Genomic DNA, 22925 nt, shown 5'->3' with positions numbered 1-22925 from the left:
TGTTGCCAAGCAAGTGGCTGGCAGAGGCCAGCTATATAAAACCCAATTTCTCACTGAAAATGCACTACAATTATTTGTAGGACTCTATGTACGACTACATTACTTAAAGCCAACCTTTGTAACATTCAGACAGGTCAATGCTAAAACAAAGAACAAACGGTTGCACGTTCTGTGTGTATTGAATTGACCGAGGCTGCATTATATTGCTTTGAAGAAGAAGTTCATGGTCTAACATGAGGGCTGAGTTGTATTTAAAGTTGTATTCAAAAACTTGGCTTCCAAGAGCTTAAAAACAGGTGGTCCAATTTATGTGTTCAGGACCTGCAGGCATTTGGAATAAAATATCAAAGACTTCAGTCAATAAATTTACATTTTCTCCAGACCAATACACTATCTAGATGCATCTGTAGCTACTGCTCTAACTTTACTCTTGACAACTGAAACCGTGGCCAAAAAAAGCCACTTGAAGTCGCCGAGTTAGCGGGAGTTTGGAAAAGCCTTAAGCTAACGAGCACATACAGGAGGGTCACAGTGCTGATTGATTTTTTTGTATGTAAGGAGAGAGGCTCGGTTGGTGGCCAAAAAATCCAAATGGTTTTAGAAAAATCTCATTTCTTAAAGGGCCCACTTATTAAAGAGATGAATTAATTTTTGACAGTGAAGAGGCATCGAGCCTTCCTTCTTTCTCAATTATTCATGAGTGAGGGAGTCTGAATGGATGTAAGGTTTTGCTTGAGGACAAGCACAACGACTGCAGTTGGGACTGAAGTTAAGCAGCACTGGTTATGGGACAATCTCCGTGCTACCACACCGCCCCAAGAGAATGAAATAGTCTGTGGGCAAGACGAAAAGAAAAAGGTGGACGGGCAGAAAGAGCCAAGCTGTTCTCCTTCATATTCCTCTGACTGCGTGTGTCGTGCGCACTGACGATTTGTCGACTTGGATTAGCGGTGCAGAGTGGACCACTCTTTTGTATTACGCTGAGACAAGTGTAGCGCGGATGCTCCCTGGAGCACTGGGCTGGATGGAGGGAAGACTGCTGGAGCCTGGACTAGTGGTTCTTAAATTATAAGGGGCCACATGGGTAAAGTAGGAAGACAAAAATGAGAAAGGAGGAAGAAGGGACAGACATGTAGTACTGCAAACTGTCACGTCATGAATCCGACATGCTGCCAAGTAGAGAGAAAGCAAAGGAAAAGCGACTCACGCCCATATATGTGAACACTCGCACGTGAGGAAAGAGAGGGGGACGTGAACAAGAACATTTAGAGGAATGTATAGAAAGGAGACAAGGAGGAAGGTTCTTTCAGAGGGCATTGGATACGGGCTCCCGTCTATAACCGGCCCATGCCCTGTCAATTTCATGCTCAGCAGCCCACGGGCAAGGAGGCAGCTTGCGTCAATGCAGGAATGCGGGGGTACGGTTAGTGTCGGTAACAGATGGTGTGAAGCAGAGAGGCACACGCAGCTTTTATATTTCGATACGATCTATTACTTCATCCCTTCAGAGAACCAAACAGCCAAAGCAAGAAGGCTGTAAAGTTGCTGCTGAATTATACATCGGCTCAAACCTGTTCAAGTGCAGTGTCTGCGTTTGCCCGCGGGGTGTTTGTGTGATGATGACGACATTGGTGGAGATTTAGGTGGAGGTTTCCAGGAACCACAAATGTACAATTTCACATAACTTCTGAGATTAATTTGTTAATTGTCCAGCTTTCACTATGTGGAATGTATCACTATTACCTCTTTTACAGTTACACTGACTTTCAATGATACAGGACTGAAGAAAAACGCAGATCTGTCCGTCTTATCTTACCTGGGTAGCCATTTTGCCGTAGTCGACCCAGCGAAGGGTGGCAAAGTTTGTGGACTCTGCGCAGTTGAAGCCATGGTTGAAGCCAGCATGGTAGCCGTAAGGAAAGGTGACCATAAACTCTCCTTCATTCTGAGTTATCTGTTCATACAGCAAGAAAAACAGAACAAGACTTACAAATCTTAACATGTTACGACTATTTTTAAAAACAAAAACACTTTGTTTAAAAGACAACACTTGTTTCTCAAGTTTTCATAAATATCGTCATTTCTTGATATTCTTTATTGGACTTTTTATTTTGTTGAGGCGTTCTTCAGTAGCAATGATCATATGAAAACCTCAAACACAGAAAACTTTAGTTTTGTTTAAATCACTTATTTCAATAACTGTGTTGACTATTAGACTATGGCAGCCCGTCAAAGTCTGATTTGTCTCGCGACAGTTTAATAATGAACCAAAAATATTTTTACACGTCTCAACAGATGGGCTGGCTGGCCCTCTCCTGGCACACTGTAGTGGTGCACAGCGACTGGCTATAGTTCAGGGGGTAAAGTGGTTCGCTGCTCTGGCCATGTCAGCTTTACAGTCCTCCCCCGGACTGCTGCTTTGCTGGGGCCCTCAACTTAGTCGCTCCCTGCGAGGAGTGACAGAGCGCCCTGTTCCCGACGTGACACACCCAACCTTTTTATCTTTTATTATTTTATTTCATTTATTTTTAACGTATCCAACAGTCTCACTGAGCTTTCTGTTTGCAAACTCTGTGTTAAAAGGTGCTATATAAATAAAGTTATTTAACCTGTCTTGAAACACAGACCCAGTCTCGTTTACCATGCTTTGCGAGTGTGACTTTTTTGCTGTGTCATCACCATTCATATTTAAACAACTAATGTGTTTATGATTAAACTATTTACTAGAGCACAGTGACATTTTTTTATTATTTATTTAGTTCTTTAGTTGATTTATATTTTGCATTAAGAATCTGAATAGTAGCTAGGAACTGAAGTGCAATGATTCCCTCTGAGATGTTATGGAGTAGACGTATAAAGTTACATAGTATAGAAATATTCAAGTAAAGTATGAGTACCTTAAAAGTATACTTAAGGACAGTACCTGCGTAGCCTCAATGTACAGTATCACTTCATTATGTGTTTGCCACTATGCAGGTGAATGCTATTTTGCCATTTTCCATTTATTTTCTTCCAGTCACCCGGGGCCGGGTCGCCGGGGCAGCAGGATTATAAAATAGTCCTCCTGGGGAACCCAGAGCCTCTTCTACGCCAAATGAACCCCTTTTGCTTTAATCTTATTAATGAAGCATCGTTTCAGATGAACACATGTAATACTTGCAGCTGTGACTCCAAGTTTTCCGTCAATTAAGGTATTATCTGATCTTTTTCTAAAACATATTCTATTATCACTCATGAGTCTAACAACCGCAGCAACTTTTCTCTAAGCTTATCTGACTTGCGAGCTAAATTAATTCAGCCTAACATGACTGCTGCTCCAAGGGTTGAGTGTCTTCCCATGAGCTCAGAGTTATTCTGAGAATGTTTAAAAATGTGAAGACAAGTTAAGCATATTTTTTTTTTTCCCTTTACGTGTTGCCCCAAAACTTAAGCCCTATATGTCTGGTTGTGGATCGCAACTTCTTTGTGAAGTCTGGATCCAGGCATTCAAGCGACACATCAAGCCAGACAAGGTGACAGGCATGCGGGGAGAAACGGGGGTAGAGGCTGAGAGTCAGAGACAAACTTCCTCAACTAAAGGCAGTGGTTCAGATATCAAACATCCCTTTTTACTTCTGCAAAAACGCAAGAAGACGGTTTTATTTTTACACATGAATCGAGAGTACTGTAGGTGTGTAACGAGTAACATGTTCGCTGTGATAATGACATCCTGAGGGGGGAGTGAAAAGATAACTGGGGTTGGGGGGGGGGGGGGCCCCTCTGCGACAGTGGAGAACTTTGTATGCCGGCTCTGTGCCACTTTTTTTTTTTTCCTTTTTCCTCAATCTTCTATTAGTTTTTGCATTGTGAAGATGTATATTGCCTACCGAATAGAACAAAAACAAAAAGAATGCCAATCAATTTCCTACGAGAGACACGACCGAAGATCACTTCTCCTACTGTGTCAATAGTGCAGCCTGCAGCAGTTGTGGTGTTTGCATCAAAGCTGAGCCACTAACCTCCTGTGTGCCCACTCCTTCTTATGCAAGACCCACAAATGTTATCAGGCAACAATTAGTCAGGCATACATAACTTAACTTCCTCTTTCAAACATGATATATTTGAAGCTTCTTTATTATTTCAATAGCAATGCCTTCACCACGTCTTGACACGACTGTGTGTGTGTGTGTGTGTGTGTGTGTGTGTGTGCGTGTGTGTGTGCGAAGGTCTTTGCCTTTGTAGCAGTGTGGGTACAGTATATAACCCCAACGTCCCGGGTCTGACTCCAGCTTTGGGACCTCTGATGCATGTCATACTCCTCTCGGCCAAAAATGTTTTTGAAATGACGCGTATTGTTAAAGCAATGAGAATTATGCTGTGGCCTATGCACTGCTACGGATTTTATACCATAGAAATATTTATGCAGTCACTTGACATACATTTATTAGAGTCCCTGTGACCGGGGAATAACAGCTTTCTTTGTTGGAGTGTTAAGCTAAACACTTGAGTTAGCAGACGAGAGAGTAGGGAGAATGTTGAATGATGGTGCGCAAGTGGCTCTAACTTTAAGCATGCATCGTGACGGTCCTTCAATACTGGCTGAAGTAAAGATGCAGAAGCTTCCAACAGTAACACAGAGATTGTCCCCTCGTACTCAGACCAACATGAACACTATTTTCTCAAAGAGATCTAAAAAGAAATGTCCTTTTATGTCATGCAACACGGACCAGTCGGCACTCACCCTGTCAAAGGGAATGCCATATTTCTTCAGGATTGAGGGGGATAACAGCGTCATCTTGTGGCGAAGGAAGGCGTCGCAGCCTTGGGAGCTGCCAGGGAAGAAGCCTGCAGGGGGGTGACAGCGAACACGGAATATTTAATGTATTTCACCAAAAATCCAGATAAAAAACAAATTATTTGATAAACCCATGAAAAGCTATATAAATACCAGGAGGCTCTACGACAACAAACTGAACGTAGCCATATGTGCTGTGTACCTGTCTTTCTTTCCATCATATACTGATACAAATTCCTGTACATACATGTTGTTTAGCATGAATTGATCACCAGCAAATAGTGTTTGCCTGCTTCAAATCAAAGTAAACAACTTAGCAGTGTCTGAATGGCAGCGAGGTGCATCACTGTGTGTTCTGGCGGTTCCGTTAGCTGTTAGCAATTAGTCAAACACACCGCCTACCGTCGTAGATGCACTCAGTTGTGTTTTCACTAGCGGCCTGCAGAGTCACACACTCAGTCACAGAAACACGGACTCACAGTCTCAGTCACAGAAACACAGACTCGCAGTCACTCTGACACACACACACACACGACCAATTGCATGATCCTCCTCCTTGCAGAGATTATAATAAGGATCGTGGTTTTGAAATGTTAGAGAAACTTCTTTGTGGCGTGTGAATGAGCCATTGTCTCGTGACAGAATATAGGTGGTGAGTGTTCAATAGAAAGATTGAGGATGTTCAGCAATTTCAAGGTGATCGGTTAAGAGCTGACACTAATGCAGCAGTTGGTCCTGAAAGCCTTTGATTATCTGAAACATTTCCCGGTCCCACAATCACCCCATGTTACGATGCCCATCCCTGTGGTAGGTGTTGCAACAATTGCAAACATTATCACTCACTGCTCCACTCTGATCAATGATTTTTTTTCTCGGAAAAAAAATGATTATGCCAGTAATTCTGCTTTCAAAAGCTAGAAAACACCAATATTCTGCTTAAAATGTGGTTCCCGGTGTAGCAGTCAAGAGAGGACTGTCCACCATCATTAAATGTGTGAATGGGGAAACAATCAGCAGTGCTGCCACAATATTTGCACCTCACTCTGATACTGAAACTGCAGCCCAGTAGTTTTATGATCATCGGACCTTCAGACCGTCAACCTTTAGGCTACAACTTGGATTCAAAACATGTATATGCACAATACAAAATAAGATAATACTTGTAAAAAAACATGTGCAAAAAACAGATGACCTGTGTGTCACTTAAAGGCAAAATCACAAAACATGTTTTGCATTTGATTTAAAAAAAAATCTGTTCACATGCTGTAGAATCAGCAATCAGATTTGTAGGCTACAAATGGTTAGTTGGTGGTTGTTTTCATATATGTATTGGATGTTTTATGTATTTTGATTCAAAAGGTTTCTTATGTTTCTAACGGAAGATAGTAGAACACATTTTAGTAATAGGATGCTGCTTTAAGGAAGGTTTTTGGCAGTTTTGGAAGAGGGCTTAGTTGGCAGGTAAATATTTAAAGAATGCCAGATAAGCTTTGCCAATTAGGCTAAAAAGATTTCTGCAGCAGAAATGTAGCAATGTTTCCAATATTATTTTTAATCCCACAACCTGGAAAAGGAAATCCGGTTTCCCCTCGACATGGGCGTGAATTACTCTATTGCTCAAAGTGTGGAATAACGATGCATTAATGCATTGTTTGTGTGCCTCCAGGTTGCATCTCTGCTAGATTACATTTGGGCACAAAAAGACTACTGCACAAAACTGGGACTGGGTTCTGTCACTTTCAAAAATCTTTGTCCCATTGGGCACAACCATAAAAAAAAAAAACATTTGTCTAAAGATTTACTTTGCAATGGCAGGCAATTGTGTGCATATATATTGCGCTATTAATTCTACGAAGCGGCAGCAATAACACGATTGGAAGACAGAGGCTACCAATTGTCTTTATAGTCGAACATGAGAGAACCAGAACACCGCCACTATTTCGTAAAGATGGGGTGGTAGCATCCGGGGCTGGGAGAACATGACGGAGGGGAAGTGAGTAAGGAGCCGCTGCAGGAGAAGCAGTGGCTCCCCACAGCAACAGCAGAGAAAGTATATTTGAATATTTCCTTTCAATGTGTATATTAATAAAGATAGAAATAAGTTTAGGCAGCTAATATTTCTGGTGCCGACTAGTGAGGGTAGAAATGTTTTATCGACGAGTCGACTAATCACGTACGACCCCCTAACTAGGGATGCACCACTACAATACCAATATCGGGCCACCAGTCAGTATCGGGACTGAACGGGCTGGATTGGTGATTCCCCAATAAAAACACCAACTTTGAGATCATAATATACTCCTCTGACATATTGGGTTTTCAAAGCCACAACTCTGTCTAATAAAAGGCTCACTTCAGCTCTTGGAGACAGAGACTCTGCCTCAGCATAATCAAAAGAAAGAAATTCTCCTCCATCGCTCACTCTCCCGCTCTTTACCGTCTGTGCCCGCCAGTGCCTCAAAGGGGGGGTCCATCCAAGCCTCCACCCAGTTAAAGTTTAATGTGACCGACAGTATAGTCGGCACCCATTTCATCCTTCATTTTCACTGCATTGTTTCAGCCTCTGTTCCACCCTACAAAGCAAGAGAGGGAGAGAGGGCTTCTATTCTCTCATCGCCTGCCTGCTTGTTGGAGCTGATAAAAAAGGTGAATAATGTGCAGAGAGAGCGCGGGTATTAATCCCCATTAAAATGCAGCTGGCTCTCTGAGCTCTCCATGGGGTAATATTAACTTAAAGGCTTCATTCTGAAAATGAAGTTCCTGCCTCCAACTCTGCACAACCCCCCCCCCCATCCAGACACCCCCACCAAAAAAAAAGTCTGAAGCCATGACTGAAATAACGCGGAGATGAGGAGCGATAAGACCAACGGCTGTCGCTGTGTCAAATGTTTGGAGAGGAGTTTTCAAGTAACAAGACCATTGTCCCAGCCCCATTAGGTATTCCTACTACACTCATAACTGCCTTTTTAGGACCTCGTAAACAGTTGGCTACCTTTGCCGACGATGGCTTTGATAGGACAGTGGGTGCTTGTTAAATAACATTGGCATTGCTTTCCTCCCACTGCCAGCTGCTTCGATGAGAGGAGAGAGGAAGGCTGCAATCTGACTGTGACTGAGCTCAATGCCCACATGGAGAAGTCCATGATAAAAAAAATGTCTAGTGTGTATTTCAAGGTTGGACTTTGATATCTATTAATTCAGTTTTTGAATTCGCCATCAATTCAGAATCCTTTTGAGTCTCTTATTAAATCTATTTCAGGTTCACTTTACCAACCTCATTCACAATCTTGAATAATAAAACACAGAACATGTAAACTTAACATTTAACAAATTTAATCTTAAATCTATATATTTATGGGAATCAAACAATTCTTTTTTGTGTATTGTGACTTAAGTTGTCAGTACAATAGGCCTTTCTCACAGCATGTATTTGACTTGCCATTGTAGGAAAAGTACAAGTGGAAGTAATAACACTAACTGTGGCTCCCTTCCATGACGATGGGTCAGGAAGTCAATGTGAACTGTGAAACTGAAACAACCAAAGCAGCCATTATTACTGTTCCTAATGTCCGCCGTGAAATTGGTCCTTTTATCCAAGGCAGCGGTTATTTTCAATACAGATTTTGTAGGATTTTCACCAGGTCGTTTACTGAAGTGCGACTCAGACGTTATTAGAGGGCTAGGGTGAAAGGAACCCGGACAGTTTTCTTCCCTGTGGAGAGATTGCTCGTCTGTCAAATATCACATAATGTGTATTACATACTACCAAGAACTGTGTTCCAGTGCAAAAGAAAGATATCAAGTGACGCGGGCTATGCATTGGTGATTATTGATTTGTTCTCGGCTCTTCACAACAAGGACACACGGTGTGTCATTTTAACGTAGTGTAGACTGGGGGCATCTAATACCTCACTCTGAGCAACTTGCGATACACAAGTTAAGCCTCATTGATTAGAAGAGGGGATAGAATGAGGAGAACATGAGTGGTGGGAATACAAAGGGAGAGGCGCAAGGAGAAGGCAAAAAGAGAAGGGCAGGTGGCTGAAGCAACACGAGTGGTTAAAGATTATTTCACTTCAGACACTATTTATCTGAGTTCTAATGTGCTGTGAGTAACACATGTGCAGCGCGTGACATTGAGGATGTCCCCATCTTCCTGGTGGAAATAAAAATAGCACCTGGGACACAAAGATACAGTGTCTGGGACAATATTGGGATAGTAGAAAAACTTTGTGCGTCATGGAATAGATCTCCTTTTGGTAGTTGGATGTTGAAATTCAAAAAAAAGTAAGGTTCTTTTAACTGAATGATAAAACTCGGAAGCTGTTATGTGTTCAAACTGGTGTTCAAAAAAACCCGCATAGTATTGACACTGAGGAGCCCTGCAGACAGAGTCTGACTCTGGAGACATGAGGTCATGAAGGGACAAACCAAGGTGGAAGATCTGCATTTGCAACCTTGCTTATTGCAATTAAATTCCAAAAGACAGATTCTCTCTGTAAATTGATGCTTTATATTTACTAAGAGCCAATTTCCCCCAACAGTAGGCTTTGTAGGTTTACTCCAATTCATTCTGCAGAACACACACACACACACACACACACACACACACACACACACACACACACACACACACACACACACACACACACACACACACACACACACACACACACTCGATGCTGCTGATTTCAGTTCCACCAACCTCTCCACCAAGTTCAGTACCTACAGCCCTCCTTTTCATACAAGTGACTGCACCCACTTAAGTGCTTCAAGCTGCCATTTTTTTAAATCAGGCTCCATTTTAGCACAGCAAGGTGACAAAGAAATAAATGTTATCGCATGGGATGAGAACGGGGGACATCAAAGTTTCTCACCCGCTGAATACATGCAAAAGATATTTCACTGTGAGGACCACCGTGAGAGCCAAACAAGAGTTTAGCGTGATCTCATGGTGTGTGTTGAACAGTCGGAACTTGCTTCTTCACAGAGAAAGCTCGGGCGGGGCGTGAGAAAGGTAAAATAGATCTGAATTGAAAAGCATCATTGGGGCCTCACCTTTAGCCAGCCTCTCCAGCCTCTTGCCATGCTCAGGTGGGATGGCATACCTGCAGACAGATGAGGAAAAGAGGAATCGGTTTAGTGCACAGTTGGCCTATCATTAAGAAAGATTGTCTTATTACCAGATGGGCACAATGTTGACATTTGTAACAACAAAACAAGTTGTAGCACAGCCTTTTCTCTAACATGTTCAGTTCCAATATTCTCGTCCCTCCAAACTCCCTCTGAATATTTTGCTATTGTTTCTTTCATGTATTTTCCTAGAACGTTCACACATTTTTAACATATTCTCTAAATTATAATCCTTTTAGAACTTTTACATGTTTGAGCTATGAACTCCTTCGGTTCTTTCTGCCCCTTAGCTGATGATCTACAGGGATGTGCTGTCCAGTCGCAACTATAAGACCTTTTTGGTAATAGGATGCTGCAAGTAAAATAGAAGTCAAGATGGAAACTGTAGGTCCATCAGAGGGCAGCCTTCAAGATATCATGACACCACTATCTTCTTTAACAACCTCTACTGGTACTGAATTAAATAGAAGCCTCACTTAGCAATGCATAAAGCCTTGTCATAGGTGTGTTCAAACTGAAGGTGCATTTCAACTTGAGCAACGTTTCCAATTATGATTACGTTGAGTTTTAACACCCAGAGGCAAGAGGAAAATGGCAAGAGACACAGGGAAATAACAGACAGTCATAGAGTTAAATGTTAACATACCTGAATAATTAAAGCTATAAATACTAAATCACTAAATACTGCCCTTGATAACAACGCTGTGCAGATACTTTAAAAAAGTAAAAACATTGGAGGGGGAAGAAGGGGAGAAAGGGAGAGTGGTGAAAAAGATTAAATGGCCGGTGAAGGGCAGGACCAGGTGAAATGACTGTTTTGGGAGAGCTGGGCTATTTCACTCCCCTCAGCACTCACCATTTTAAGAACTTAAATTACCCGTGACATATGCCCCCCCCCTTCTCTTCTACACACGCATACATCATGAAAACCAATCATTATTCTTACCAGTGATGAGGAGACGGCGGTTCCAAGTTTGCTAGCATCGTTTTCATCTACTCTAGTTTGTCTGTGTTTTTAAAATGTGATATCTGTGCAAATTAGCAATTAAGATACCCTTTTGGTGTTTTATCATATTTTAGTGTTTTCCAAGAGATCCGAGTCGTCGTGCTGTGAATACATACATGAGGTAGGCACTATAAAGAATAAAGAATGTACCATTACGTCCTATTACGTCCTATTTTAGATGCTACATTTAGAAAGCAAAGTCTATTTGTAAACTGCGTGGGAGGGAGCCAGCAGAGCTCAAATCTGATCTGTTAATTTGTGAAGTTATTAAAACGCTCTTTATTACTGCAATTATTTCCTCTGGGGGGGGTGGGGGGGGGGTTAAAAGAGAAAGCTTGCATTTCTCCCTCCTTACTCAAGCTTCAACAACCACAAGGCTGTTTGAAACAAAGGGAGAAAGAAAAGGAGAAACTAAAAAAGAAAGCGCAAAGATGATGAGCAAAGAGATGATGAGAAACATTTAGGGAGAGGCATAATAAGACCGAGAGAGGGAGAGAAAAATAATGAATACAATGAAAGTAACAGACAAAGTCAAATAGAGTCAGAGGTCCCAATATATGGTGCCACACTGCCATCTGCGGACGAAAGCTTAGCGCTTCAGAGCGGTGCAGCCTCCTCCAGTACTTGGACTAAAGTCCTTCATTCCGTTTTGGAGCCAGCAATTTGACAAGGAACACCTGTTTTAAAATCCAGGTCATTATCTCAGAGTTGTAACGGGACGATTTTAGTGAATAAATATGCAGCCCATTGTGACTTTGTACTCATTTTAATTTAATTATCGCTCTCCAAATATATTTTTCATTTGTGCATTTTGTTGCACTTTTGTACTTTGTCCTGTGACTACAAGACAAGTAATAACTTCTGAGTCCGAACAGGTTGTATTTCAACTTACCCGAAAACTTGGCATCAACTTAAACCAAGCATTGGGTGTCACTTCTTAATCAAACCACAGTTAGTTCCAGATTTCCGTTAGTTATGCAACAAGCCTACTTGTGAGTGCCAATAAGAGCAAATATAGCACTCAGACTTTGTCTCCATGTGGATCACTGTGTTTTATTTACTTTTGATTCACTACCTGTACCGTAGAAACACCAACGACACCACACAAACCGTACTGGGTCATAACTCAGCCGTACCAGGAGGATAAAACACTCGGGCATCACGAGTAGTGTTTGTGCTTAGCTAGCTTAAACACGTACCTCTGTTCTGAAGGGGAAATCAATATTGATCTTTGCATCTCACTCTTGGTAAGACAGTAAATGTCAACATATCCTAGAATGTCAGCGTATTACTTTAAAAAGGTGTTTGCGTTTGAGTTTTCTGTGTAAATTTCACCACTCAGATGATCCCTTCCATCCCAGGATCAGAGTAAACAAATCAGTCGATCAGTGTGTCTCCTCCTGTTCCCTCCCTCCTACTCCCGTTTCCTCCCTCCTAAAACCACGGTTGCCATGGCAGCAACACGTCCGTCACTCCGGCAGCAAAGAGAGAAATACACACATAAGACCACACACAGTAAATAAAGGGTTTAAATGTTGCACCTCTCTGACACACAGTATTATTTATCTATGGCAGCATGCATTTGTGTGTTTTACAGACGTGCTGCGGTACATGTACGACAAGCAAGTTGTTCTTGTTTAACATTTATCAACTAAATACAATTCCAGTCTTCACAAAAATCAGAAGTACTGAGTGCACATATCTGTCAGGTGACATGGGCTGGGTATCGGTTAGAAGTCATCGACCTAAGCAACCTTCATGTTGGAAGTAGTATTGAACCCTCTCCAGTCAAACAATACCTACATTCATCCTTTCTGTGGCCAGATCTGAATATTTGTACGGTTTTGCTGGCAGACAATCACCGCAAGCGTTCTTTGATTTAATGCGACGTGTGATTTGCCCACTACCGCAGCAGCTACAACCCATACAGCCGAGACAGGAGCTGGTGGCTAGCAGACAGCTAACAGTGCTAACGGTGCGACCGGCAAGAGTGCTTGGGGGGGGGGTGTGGGTTAAGCTTGTTGTTAAGCTTCTACAACAACAAATAATACTAGCATTATACTGCTTTGGCAATTGCATTGGCGGCTTTGCAGCTACTGTGCCACTGATTTGTTGACACTTCTGTAGTTATGCATGTTCAATATTGTTGCTGCCAGAGATTCCAGATATCCAAGACTCCAAAGACTGACGGGAACGATTTTTCTACCTCGGCTGTCAGTAACTAAGGTTTGAACGATAATACCTGAACACATTTAACATTTAGCAGTAAGCAAGAGTTCACCTCCAGTATTTGCTGTATTTTTGTGCCCGAACAAACATCGGACCCTTAACATCTCTTTCTAATTTTCTACACTATGTCCACATGCAAGATTCTTTTATTTTTGTTATATAAATATTGATATGTATGTGCTAATGTCTGAACACACATTTTAAGGAGAGAGATGCTCTTGGCAGCAGATCTGAGACCCTCTCAGAGCTTACTTGAAAATTCTTAACAGCAACTATGGAACCTCTAAAGGTGAGTCTAAGTCAAAGGCCAGAACACCCCACCAAGCACTCAAACTTCAGTTACAACCCAACTAAGGCTATATGCAGATCTTGAGCTCTGCATTTCTCTCCTCTGAGACACACAAAAAAAAAAAAACTGAGAATGGTTCTAAACCTTTGGACTACAGAGGATGAGGAGTGATGGATTCATAATAAACTCGGGAAGCTGCAGCTGGGGTATACTTCAAAATATCCTTTTCAATTCTCTTTCGGCAGCCTTTCCCTACCTCTCCCTCACATGCTCGGAGGCTAATCTTTTATCTGACAGCAGATCTGGTGCTGTGTGTTGGAGTAGAAAGGTGATTGAGAGGGTTTCAGCAATGAAAATAAAGAGAAGAAGAGTGATGGAGGGATAAAGACAAGGAGAAAGTGACTGACTGCTGAGGCTGAGATCTTTTACACGCTCGCGAGCGTGTGTGTGTGTGTGTGTGGCAGTGGTTATGGTGAGGTCTGACTTTGATGGGAGCTGAGTTGTAGGGGAGAATGGACTTAATTTCACAAACGGCTGCACTATGAGAGGAAGAGAGCGTGTGTTTTAAAAAGGGACATGCTCTGTTTAACAGCATGTAATTACCCCACGACACACAAGTATAAAAGTGAAAATGATTCAATTTCTGAAAAATGAGGATGGGATGGCTTGGCGAGCACAGAGAGTGACAGAGGGAGAACAAAACCAAGCGAGAGAATTAAAAGAAAGCGAGGAAAAGAAGAAACGAATGGTGTGCATCCATCCATCTAAAACTAAATTAGTCTTAACATGGATGATGGTATGGGCAAAGTAGGTGGAGGTATAAAGATGAAAAAAAGCAAGAACGTTAATATGCATCAGTGTGTTGGCAAACTGCAGACTCAGCATGGGCAGATTTAAACTTTGAAAAGCCATAGAGGCAGTATTACATATACACAAATGTCTAATAAAAGAGAGAAACACATATGCACATTTGCTTGTAATTATTATGCACCTCTAGCTGGTTTGCCAATAGAAAGAAGAAGATAAAGTGGATGCTTGTTTTGAAGATCCGCCATTATCAACATTTAGACAATTTGTCTTTAAAGAAATATAAATGCAGCCAAATGGCGTTGAACTCCCGGCAAACAGTATTATGATGCATTACCGCCACCACCTGGAATGGATTGTGAATGCGCATGTGTGGAACGCCAGGCCAACGTGGACCGCCCGCAGCTGTCCGCAGGTACATACACACACACACACACAAACTTTGACAGTAAGTTGTAAGGAAACCTTCCCGCTCTCAGTGAGAGGTGTGAAAACGAGACAGATAGAACATTTTAATGAGAGAGCACATCACAGAGAGGGGGAACTAGTGTAACACACACAGTCTCTCTCGCTCACAAACACACACCGCTCCAGGAAGCGGACAGGAGAGGGGATACATACTGTGACAAAAAGGAAGACAGGTAAGAGAACAAACACACACACACACAACTGTATTTCTGAGTTGGCACTGCTCACCACCTGCAGCGCCATAGATGGAAACCACATGGAGGTAAAAAAAAAAAAAAAAAAAAAGAAATCGGAAAGAATACAAACACACTCACAAGAACATTAAGGGGCAGAAAGCGAAAAGAAAAATAGTATTTTTCTGCAGGGACCAAGGAGCTCCAGAGGTGAGTGACAGAAACGGAAGGAAATACATTAATGATGCACAGAATAGAAAGACAAACAGCTCACAGCTATACCTACACAACAGCTGCAACAAATGGCTCCACTTTCACACGCATTCACAAGCGCAGAGTTACGATGACACCTCAAATTTCCCGACACTTGAAAATCAGGTGATGATATAATGTTTTTCATTTGTTCAACATTCCTCAGATGTGCTGTACAAATTCTTGAGGAATCGGAAGAGAAATCAAAGTGAAAACAGAAGACGAAAACATTTTCCTACAACTAATAAAAATAACAGCTGGAAATGATGGAAGAAGAGATGATGAACAAACCCAATATCTAAAAGGTCAAAACCCGATTTGAAAACAAAAGAATGTCAAGCACGATAAAATCTCTCAAAAGTTTTGGTTATTTGCCAAATAAGGAATCCTCAGAAGGTGAAAAACAACCAATGAGAGGAATCAATATTGTGAGCATAGCACGTTCAAAGTAGCACAAAACGTGGAAATTTCGTGGAAAAAACATGTACGTCTACATGTATTAAATAAGAATATCGATATTTTGCACCAGTGTATCGATAACATCAAGCCAAAATAAAACAACATATTGTTGTATAGATATTTTCACCCACCCCTAGTATGGAGGAATTAATCTTCTTTTAAATATTTAGAAAATAACCTCAACATAACATGACCTTATAATATAAAGTAATGTATTTTGCAAGAGTTTTTGAATAACAACCAATGGGATATCATTGGTGGATTGGTTAATCATAATTAGTGATTGAATTCACTCAGGGATCAGAAGAAAGCCTAAAAAGCCAAATCGGAGAACAACCCAAAAGTGTCTTTGGCTATGCTGAAGCCTCCACTAAGCTACCTCTGCAGAACTCTACTGCTGATATCTAAAGAATATCCTCCATTGTTGGTACATCATTTAAGTACTATGAGAATTAAAAAAGTGACTGACCAGGACTTTGACTGTCCAAAGTGCAGGTAGTTGATGCTGTAGAGGTCCATGTCTTCGGTGTGCCAGGCGAACGTGGTCTTCCACATGCCGAAGTAGAGGTAGGGAGTGTTGACGCCCTCGATGACGATGCCACACTCCTGCTCCACCATATCCAGCAGTGTGTTGAGGTGGCCAATGTTCCACTCTTGAATGTCCTGAACGGAGACAACAGACATTTTCATAATTAGCGTGTACAGAGTAGTCTACACACTCAAAATGGTTTTTGATGTCAATCAGTGACAACCTGCTGGCTCAATGATCTTTGATCTCGTCACCACAGTGATAAAAACCCGCTCTTAAGAGTGGCTTTCTTATATTAAGGGCATGATATTACAATTCACATTTATCCATTAATCAATGTATTTAAAACATGCTTCACTGTGGTGCATTCATTAATCACAAGGTGTTTTTTGACTTAAGTTTCCAGGTCATCCAATAATATTTGAACACCAGCAATTCTGAGAAATCTCAATTAAAAAGCTACGCTGTCATTGAAAACAGTTCAAATGCTGACATACAGGGTACATCCCAAGTCTCTTCATTTTAATTTCCTCGCTCCTCAATCCTCGCTTGAGGAGCGAGGAGTGAGGAGCGAGGAGTGAGGAGGGATCTCAGAGGAGCCATGGGTGAGGATGCAGGAGAGCTGCATTCCAGGACGTGTTTTAACAGCCGACATGCTCCCCTCATTGTTCATCAGTCATTTGATTGGACGCTGCAGCTCATCGGACTGAATGATGAGTTATGTCATTTTAATTTCCCCCAAAACAATTAGCCCAATGAATTAATTCCAGAGTCAAATGAACTATTATTAAGTACAGTGATGATAACTGTGTGTCTTTATTAGTTATTAGTATTATTAGTTACTATTATTAAGTACAGTGATGATAACTGTGTGTCTTTATTCGTTATTAGTATTATTAGTTGCTATTATTAAGTACAGTGAGCATGTGAACAGACACAAACTTCTCAAAAGTCTCTCCAGGTGTTAAAGCCGACTGACAGCTGATCCAGCTGTGATCAGCTGATCAAACATCATCAGAAACAGACGTCGCTTCACGTGACGCTACTGAGGAAAGGACGTGTCATTTCTCTTAAAACATATTTCCTCGTTTCCTCTCTCCTCGCATGATTTCCTTGTGTTTCTTCATGCATCCCGGGTGGGAGGGACTAAGACGCAAGGAAAGGACACAAGTGAGGGAAACGAGAATGCAATTAAGAGACCTAGGATGTACCCAAAGTCTCTTTGTCCTCAAATCAATAAATTAAACTAAACAGTCGTAATTAATAACCATGATTGAAGTATCTCTCAAAAAAAACAGCCCCAGCACTTACATACTTCTTGGGAGCACACACACATAGCCCTCACCTCATCATAGATGGACCCACTGACATCAGCACCATAAATGGGTGACACAAACGTCAGGTTCTTCCAGTACTTCCTCTCTAGGTCGTCAAAGTCTTTGTGCCGGGGTGTGCAGTACCTGGAAACAGCACAGGAGTCATATTGTGAGCAGTGAGCAGGGAGACAGCCTTTCAACTAAACCCTCACATGTGCGGTCAGTTTTCAAATCACTAACATGTAGGTTGTTAGCTACTTTAAAGGGGCCATAGGTGCCATCTTAAAAATAAACGAATCCAGAGACATTCTTAGATCTGCTGCGGAAAAACTACTCGCGTTGAGACTTTTAATAAGAGACAAGATCATCCAAATGACTTGAACTCCTTAACAGCCGAAATGGAAAATGATGTGAAGAAATATTAAGTAATATTTTACGTGCCCATCCCTAGACAAAACCCTTAATAAAAATAGATATGGTTTTACTATTGCCTTCATTCAACTTCATGACCACTAGAGGGCAGAATAGACAGTGCCCAATATACAGTAGAGAGTACTTGGTCTTTTTGATGTTTAGTTGGTTTCTAACTTTATATCAGTAGATTACTTCTTTTTTTACACTGCTCAACAGAAAACAACCTCGTCTCATTTAAAGGAATCAGAAGGACTCTCCTTTGAGACAAAGCTGGCCCTTTGTAAAATAGTATCATCAAATGTTGATGTAACTCAGTTACATCTTAATCAGAAAACAAACAACTTGGTTTTTGCTGGAGGAGTTGTATGCCAACCATAGATCAATCATTCATAGGAATGTAGCTTTTAAACTATTTGCTGGAATGTTTGGATGAGTGGTCTTCAGACATTATGCTTAGATTGTATTTATTAAACTGGACTATGTGTGAGCACATAAATCTAACAAAGTATTGCTTGTAAGACAAAAGTGAAGCTCTCACAATCAATCTGAATCCCCTCTAAACACATGGCTGACGATGTCTACAAATATTAAAAAGCGCATACACATTTATAAATGAGGCCTCTGGATTGGGGACTGACTTACTTCTTGCTGTTGGCCAGCTTGCGGTACTCGCTCACGGTCATAGACTTTTTCTGAATGTTGTATTGGGTGAACAGACCCGACTGTCCGGTCACCACCTGCATGATGGGAGCTGGAATGACCATGTCCTCGATGGTGTCGTAGGACCTCCGGGGCTTCCAGCCCTCCGGGGGAATCACCTGGTGAAGGAGACGGGTTGATAGCTAAATCTTTCAACTAGCCCTTCCAAATGTTATTGTACTTTATTTGGGCAGGACATTCAATCCATATTTAATTCAACTGCATTACCTTTGATACTCAGGTAATTATTTGACTGAAGATGTATTTGCGACAACCTAACTTAACATAAATTGCTAAACATTTGCCGATTTCAGATTCTAAAATGAAAAAAATAAACAAAAATAAATACATAATGAATAACAGTTTGGGTTATTTGGAACAAGATAAGGTTGTGTATGAACTGTAGCTGCTGATGGGACTCAAAATGTAATGTAATAATTAGACTTTACTGTCACAGGACTCCAAAGGACTACATCAAATATGTGAGTGCATGTGTAAAAGAGTACACGTGTGCTGTCTTCACCTTTGCCAGGCCAGCACGGTGAGCTCCTTGAGTCTCAATGTAGACGATGTATTTGGCGAAGTCTTTGAACTCCTCCACGGTGGGTCGGAAGGTCATTATCTTGCAGCTGGGGTTCTTAGCGCTGACTGGCAGCAGAGGGGCCGGGAGCAGCTCAGAACCCGGAACGAGGACCGGGGCGGCGTCCGGGTCTGTCGGAAGAGCCGGGTTGAGATCTGGAGCGGCATCGTGTTCTGAGGTCACCGCTCTGTCTGGGATTTCAGCTATTGCTGGCACCTCTGCGGTGATCTGGTCCTGGGCTGCACTAGAGCTGAGAGCAGGAGGGGAAGCTGGGGCGGTGTCGGGGGGCGAGGCTGGGGCAGGATGGGGAGCCAGCACCGTGTCCATGGGCATGTCGGTAGCCATTGGGTCTTTTAAGGGGTTGCAGGTAAACCTGGAGGGGAGAACATGGGCAATCAGGGCATATTCAGTCCATCCCAGCATATTCTAAACTGCAAGGAGTAGAGCGCAGGGTTGCTTTCATGAATTGAAATAATAATGAAAACACAACATTGGGTAGATTTTTAGGAGCTAACCAGGCTGACAAAGTGAAGGCCAGAATAAACAGTTAGTGTTGTTACAAGATAAATAAATCTGGATCCCAACAAACTACACCTGACCACATCCAGCACCACAGCTGGCAGTGTTTATTCTGTTGTGCTGCCCCAATATAATAAACATACAAGGGCCTGAAGTCCCCAAACATGTTAAACTTGTGAAGTGATGAAATTATGCAAATTTCTGAGCTGTGGGACTAAAAAAGGATTATCTTAAAAACAGAGACAAACTGATGTACTCTGTGGTTTACTGCTGCGTGACTGTAATGATTGTTTCAACGGATTTATTGTGTTAGGTATTTGTTTTGAATTAGCCGATAATAATTGAGTTTTGTATCTCTCTCATCCACTGAAACTCTCACTTTATCACTCTGTCTCACAGGACATTTAGAGCCGTAGTCCTAATACTGATACTACTGGCAACTAGTAAACAAACTTCCCGGAGGCTGGGGTTTGACAAACCTGTGACCGTAAGTACAGCAAACAACAAGAAATTAGGAAGTTAAATTTCATAGCCTGATGATCTGTTACCTAATCGAAATAAAATTATACATTTATTGGTTTTATATTATAGTTAACCGATTATCTTTGGGTTTTGGACTTTTGGTCTAACTACTAAAGCACTTGTTAACTTGTGACAGGAGTTTTCACTACCTTCTGACATTTTGTAGACTGAAAAATTCATTGTTAAAAAAAAAAGAAGAAGAAAGAAAAAAATAGTAAAACCGCAGGTATAGTTCTTAAAACTGTTCCAGAATTCCTGGAAAGGTTACTGCAGGTAAAATGGGCCAATAATTGTGCTTTAAAATACAAGACATCTGTCTAGAAGAGATCTAAATATAAAGGATTAATGATCTAGCAGAAACGCTGTCTGTATTTTGGATTGCAAGTAATACTAATTCAGACCTTTTCCATAATGAACACCAACTAAGCAAACTGTATTTTTTTTTTGTACTTAGACGTGTGCCATTTTAATAATTAAAACTCAAAAAACACTGCTCAGCTTTAGACTTTTTTCCTGAATCAACTTAAGATGAAAAATAAGAAATCTAACAAACCAGTTTGAAATACAGAATAAAAATGACTGCATACTTTGTAAGATTTGCGCTCAGGATGTGCATGTAGAAATAAGTATTTTATTTTCTTGATATAAATCAAAATGGGAAAATAATTCATTTATAATGATATGTTACAATGATTTAAACCTCATCAACCTGCTCTACATGTATGACAACCCTGGGCAGGCTTGATCCACCAAGTATCAATAATAGCGGAATCAGATATCAATGATGTTAAGTCCCCCTCTCCAAAAAAAACCAAAAACATGTTCTCAATACTGTTCCAAACTGCCACTCTTAGTGTTTCAATCCATCTGAAAATATAGATTGAAAAAGTAATTGAATAAACAAATATCGATTGACTGCAAGTTGCTTTCTCTGTGAGCAAGGCAAACGGAGACAATTCACCACGTACTTTGCATATTAAACACACAACCTGTGGAGCAGGAAACGTGCGCTTTAAATAACAGATAGACTTCAAGCAAACGTTCGATGTATTTTGTTGAACGGAATACATTACCGACTCCAACACAGTACGATTACTGTTTCCTGCTCAGTGACTGATAAATGTCTTCCTTAATAACTGGTAGTCATAAAACAAGAATTTACAACATATTATATTTCACTCGCCCCAACATGTTGTATCGTGTCACAAGCTTTCCCACCAGTACTAGACTAGACCCTGGCAGGCCACATGACCCCCAGCTGTCTAATCACAACAAAAAGGGCCTACACGGCCCCTTTAACTATATCTGGGCCTGGAACTTGTTTCAATATTGCAGCACACTGCCCTCCATACTCAGATGCAAATATTCATACACAGTGTCTGTTCAAATAATAGTTAATCCATATCTCTGACTCGTGGAGAGTATAACGCCGCTGCTCGATTTAAAATGAAGTTAGTGAAGGCTGCTGCTGCAGCTGAGGGCGACGATGGCTATGCACAACTAACATTACCTGTTAGCATTTTATCGAAGACAGCAAACAAACAAAAAACGTTGCTGGCACGCTTCAGAACGAGTAAAATGCGGAACTCACATTCACCTTCAATGCCGCGTTCTTAAATTGTACATATAGGCGAAATCAACAGTTAGAATCAGCCCCACTGCACCGTGTCCTGACGTTCATGTATGCTTAGCTAACGCTGGTTAGCCACAAGCTAGGTAAACTAGCTACTTCCATATCTGCAATTAGAAAAAACAAAACAACGCGACGACAGCCACCACACAACACAATTACACGAGAATACGCTCTTTGCGATTGTAAAAAAGGAATCCCGTTTGGGAAACATTACCTCCTGCAGCAAAGTTGTGTCCCGTACTTGTAATCAATCGATTTGGTTTCGTTTTGCAAAAATTCCCTGGATGGATTTTCCTCTAGCATTAGCTAGCAGAGGCTACTCGGAGTCACGCCCACCTCAGAAACTACGCCTCGAGATTGGTTGAATCACCCGGCTGATGGAACGCTTCTTCACAAACCCAACTATATGATTGGCCTATTTGGTTAATAGACACAGAAATCAACCAATGAAAATAGACGCTCGTTACTACACAGCCTCTGTGCGCGTAACCGACGTGCACGCCTCGGGTCTTTCTTGGCCGCAACGCTCGAGTGATTGATAATAATATCCACTGATTGATAATAATAGCCTCAGGGCAATTAAACACAAATATTATGATGCCTGAAGGTTTTGTCCAAAACAGTGTTCATCGTGCTCTATTGCTTGAAGATCCATATCCAGTTTCTCTAAATCTGTTTGAGTGACTTTCTACCTTTACAATAAGTATACAAATATAATTAAAATGTTTCATTGTAGGAAACTGGTATTTTTATCCTTGTCAGAGCAACAAAAAAAAAAAACAATCTATTCAAAGTCATGACTTCAGGATTAAAGAAACATTTTCATCAATTCAAAGTCCCCCCCCAAAAAACATTTGGTCATAAGTCATTTCAACTTTTTTTATTGAACACTGAAAATGTATTGACAATTTTTTGCACTATAAGTGTGCAAACAATTTTTAAACTACATATCAAAACTAAAAAATATGGACTACAAATTATACAATTTCAGAAAATATACATTTCCCAGTATATCCAAATATTTGTCTCTTCATCAAAACTCAAAGCGCTGGCAGACATTGTCACACACACGCGCGCACACACACACACACACACACACACACACACACACACACACACACAC

At 41.2% G+C, this 22925-nt stretch overlaps 1 protein-coding gene across 2 annotated transcripts in view; it reads right to left on the bottom strand.

Moving 5' to 3' along the window:
• The window catches only part of kdm4b (lysine (K)-specific demethylase 4B), a 34714-nt gene extending 12587 nt beyond the window's left edge, over positions 1 to 22127 (bottom strand). Inside the window, exons 1-8 of one of the 2 annotated variants that reach the window (XM_031859505.1) lie at positions 22017 to 22127; positions 19072 to 19501; positions 18492 to 18667; positions 17465 to 17579; positions 16060 to 16253; positions 9833 to 9882; positions 4721 to 4824; positions 1817 to 1954 (exon numbers count right to left, since the gene is read on the bottom strand). In XM_031859505.1, coding sequence (XP_031715365.1) covers positions 1817 to 1954; positions 4721 to 4824; positions 9833 to 9882; positions 16060 to 16253; positions 17465 to 17579; positions 18492 to 18667; positions 19072 to 19501; positions 22017 to 22105 — 1296 coding nt within the window. In that variant the 5' untranslated portion in view covers positions 22106 to 22127. The other variant, XM_031859506.1, reaches the window with a different exon arrangement.
• Between the last annotated feature and the right edge of the window lie 798 nt (positions 22128 to 22925).

This window comes from Anarrhichthys ocellatus, unplaced genomic scaffold, assembly GCF_004355925.1.
Source record: "Anarrhichthys ocellatus isolate YVR2014 unplaced genomic scaffold, GSC_Weel_1.0 scaffold22, whole genome shotgun sequence".
NCBI lineage: Eukaryota > Metazoa > Chordata > Actinopteri > Perciformes > Anarhichadidae > Anarrhichthys > Anarrhichthys ocellatus.
Note: the sequence above shows the minus strand (reverse complement) of the source record. Positions and strands in the feature narration are given on the sequence as shown.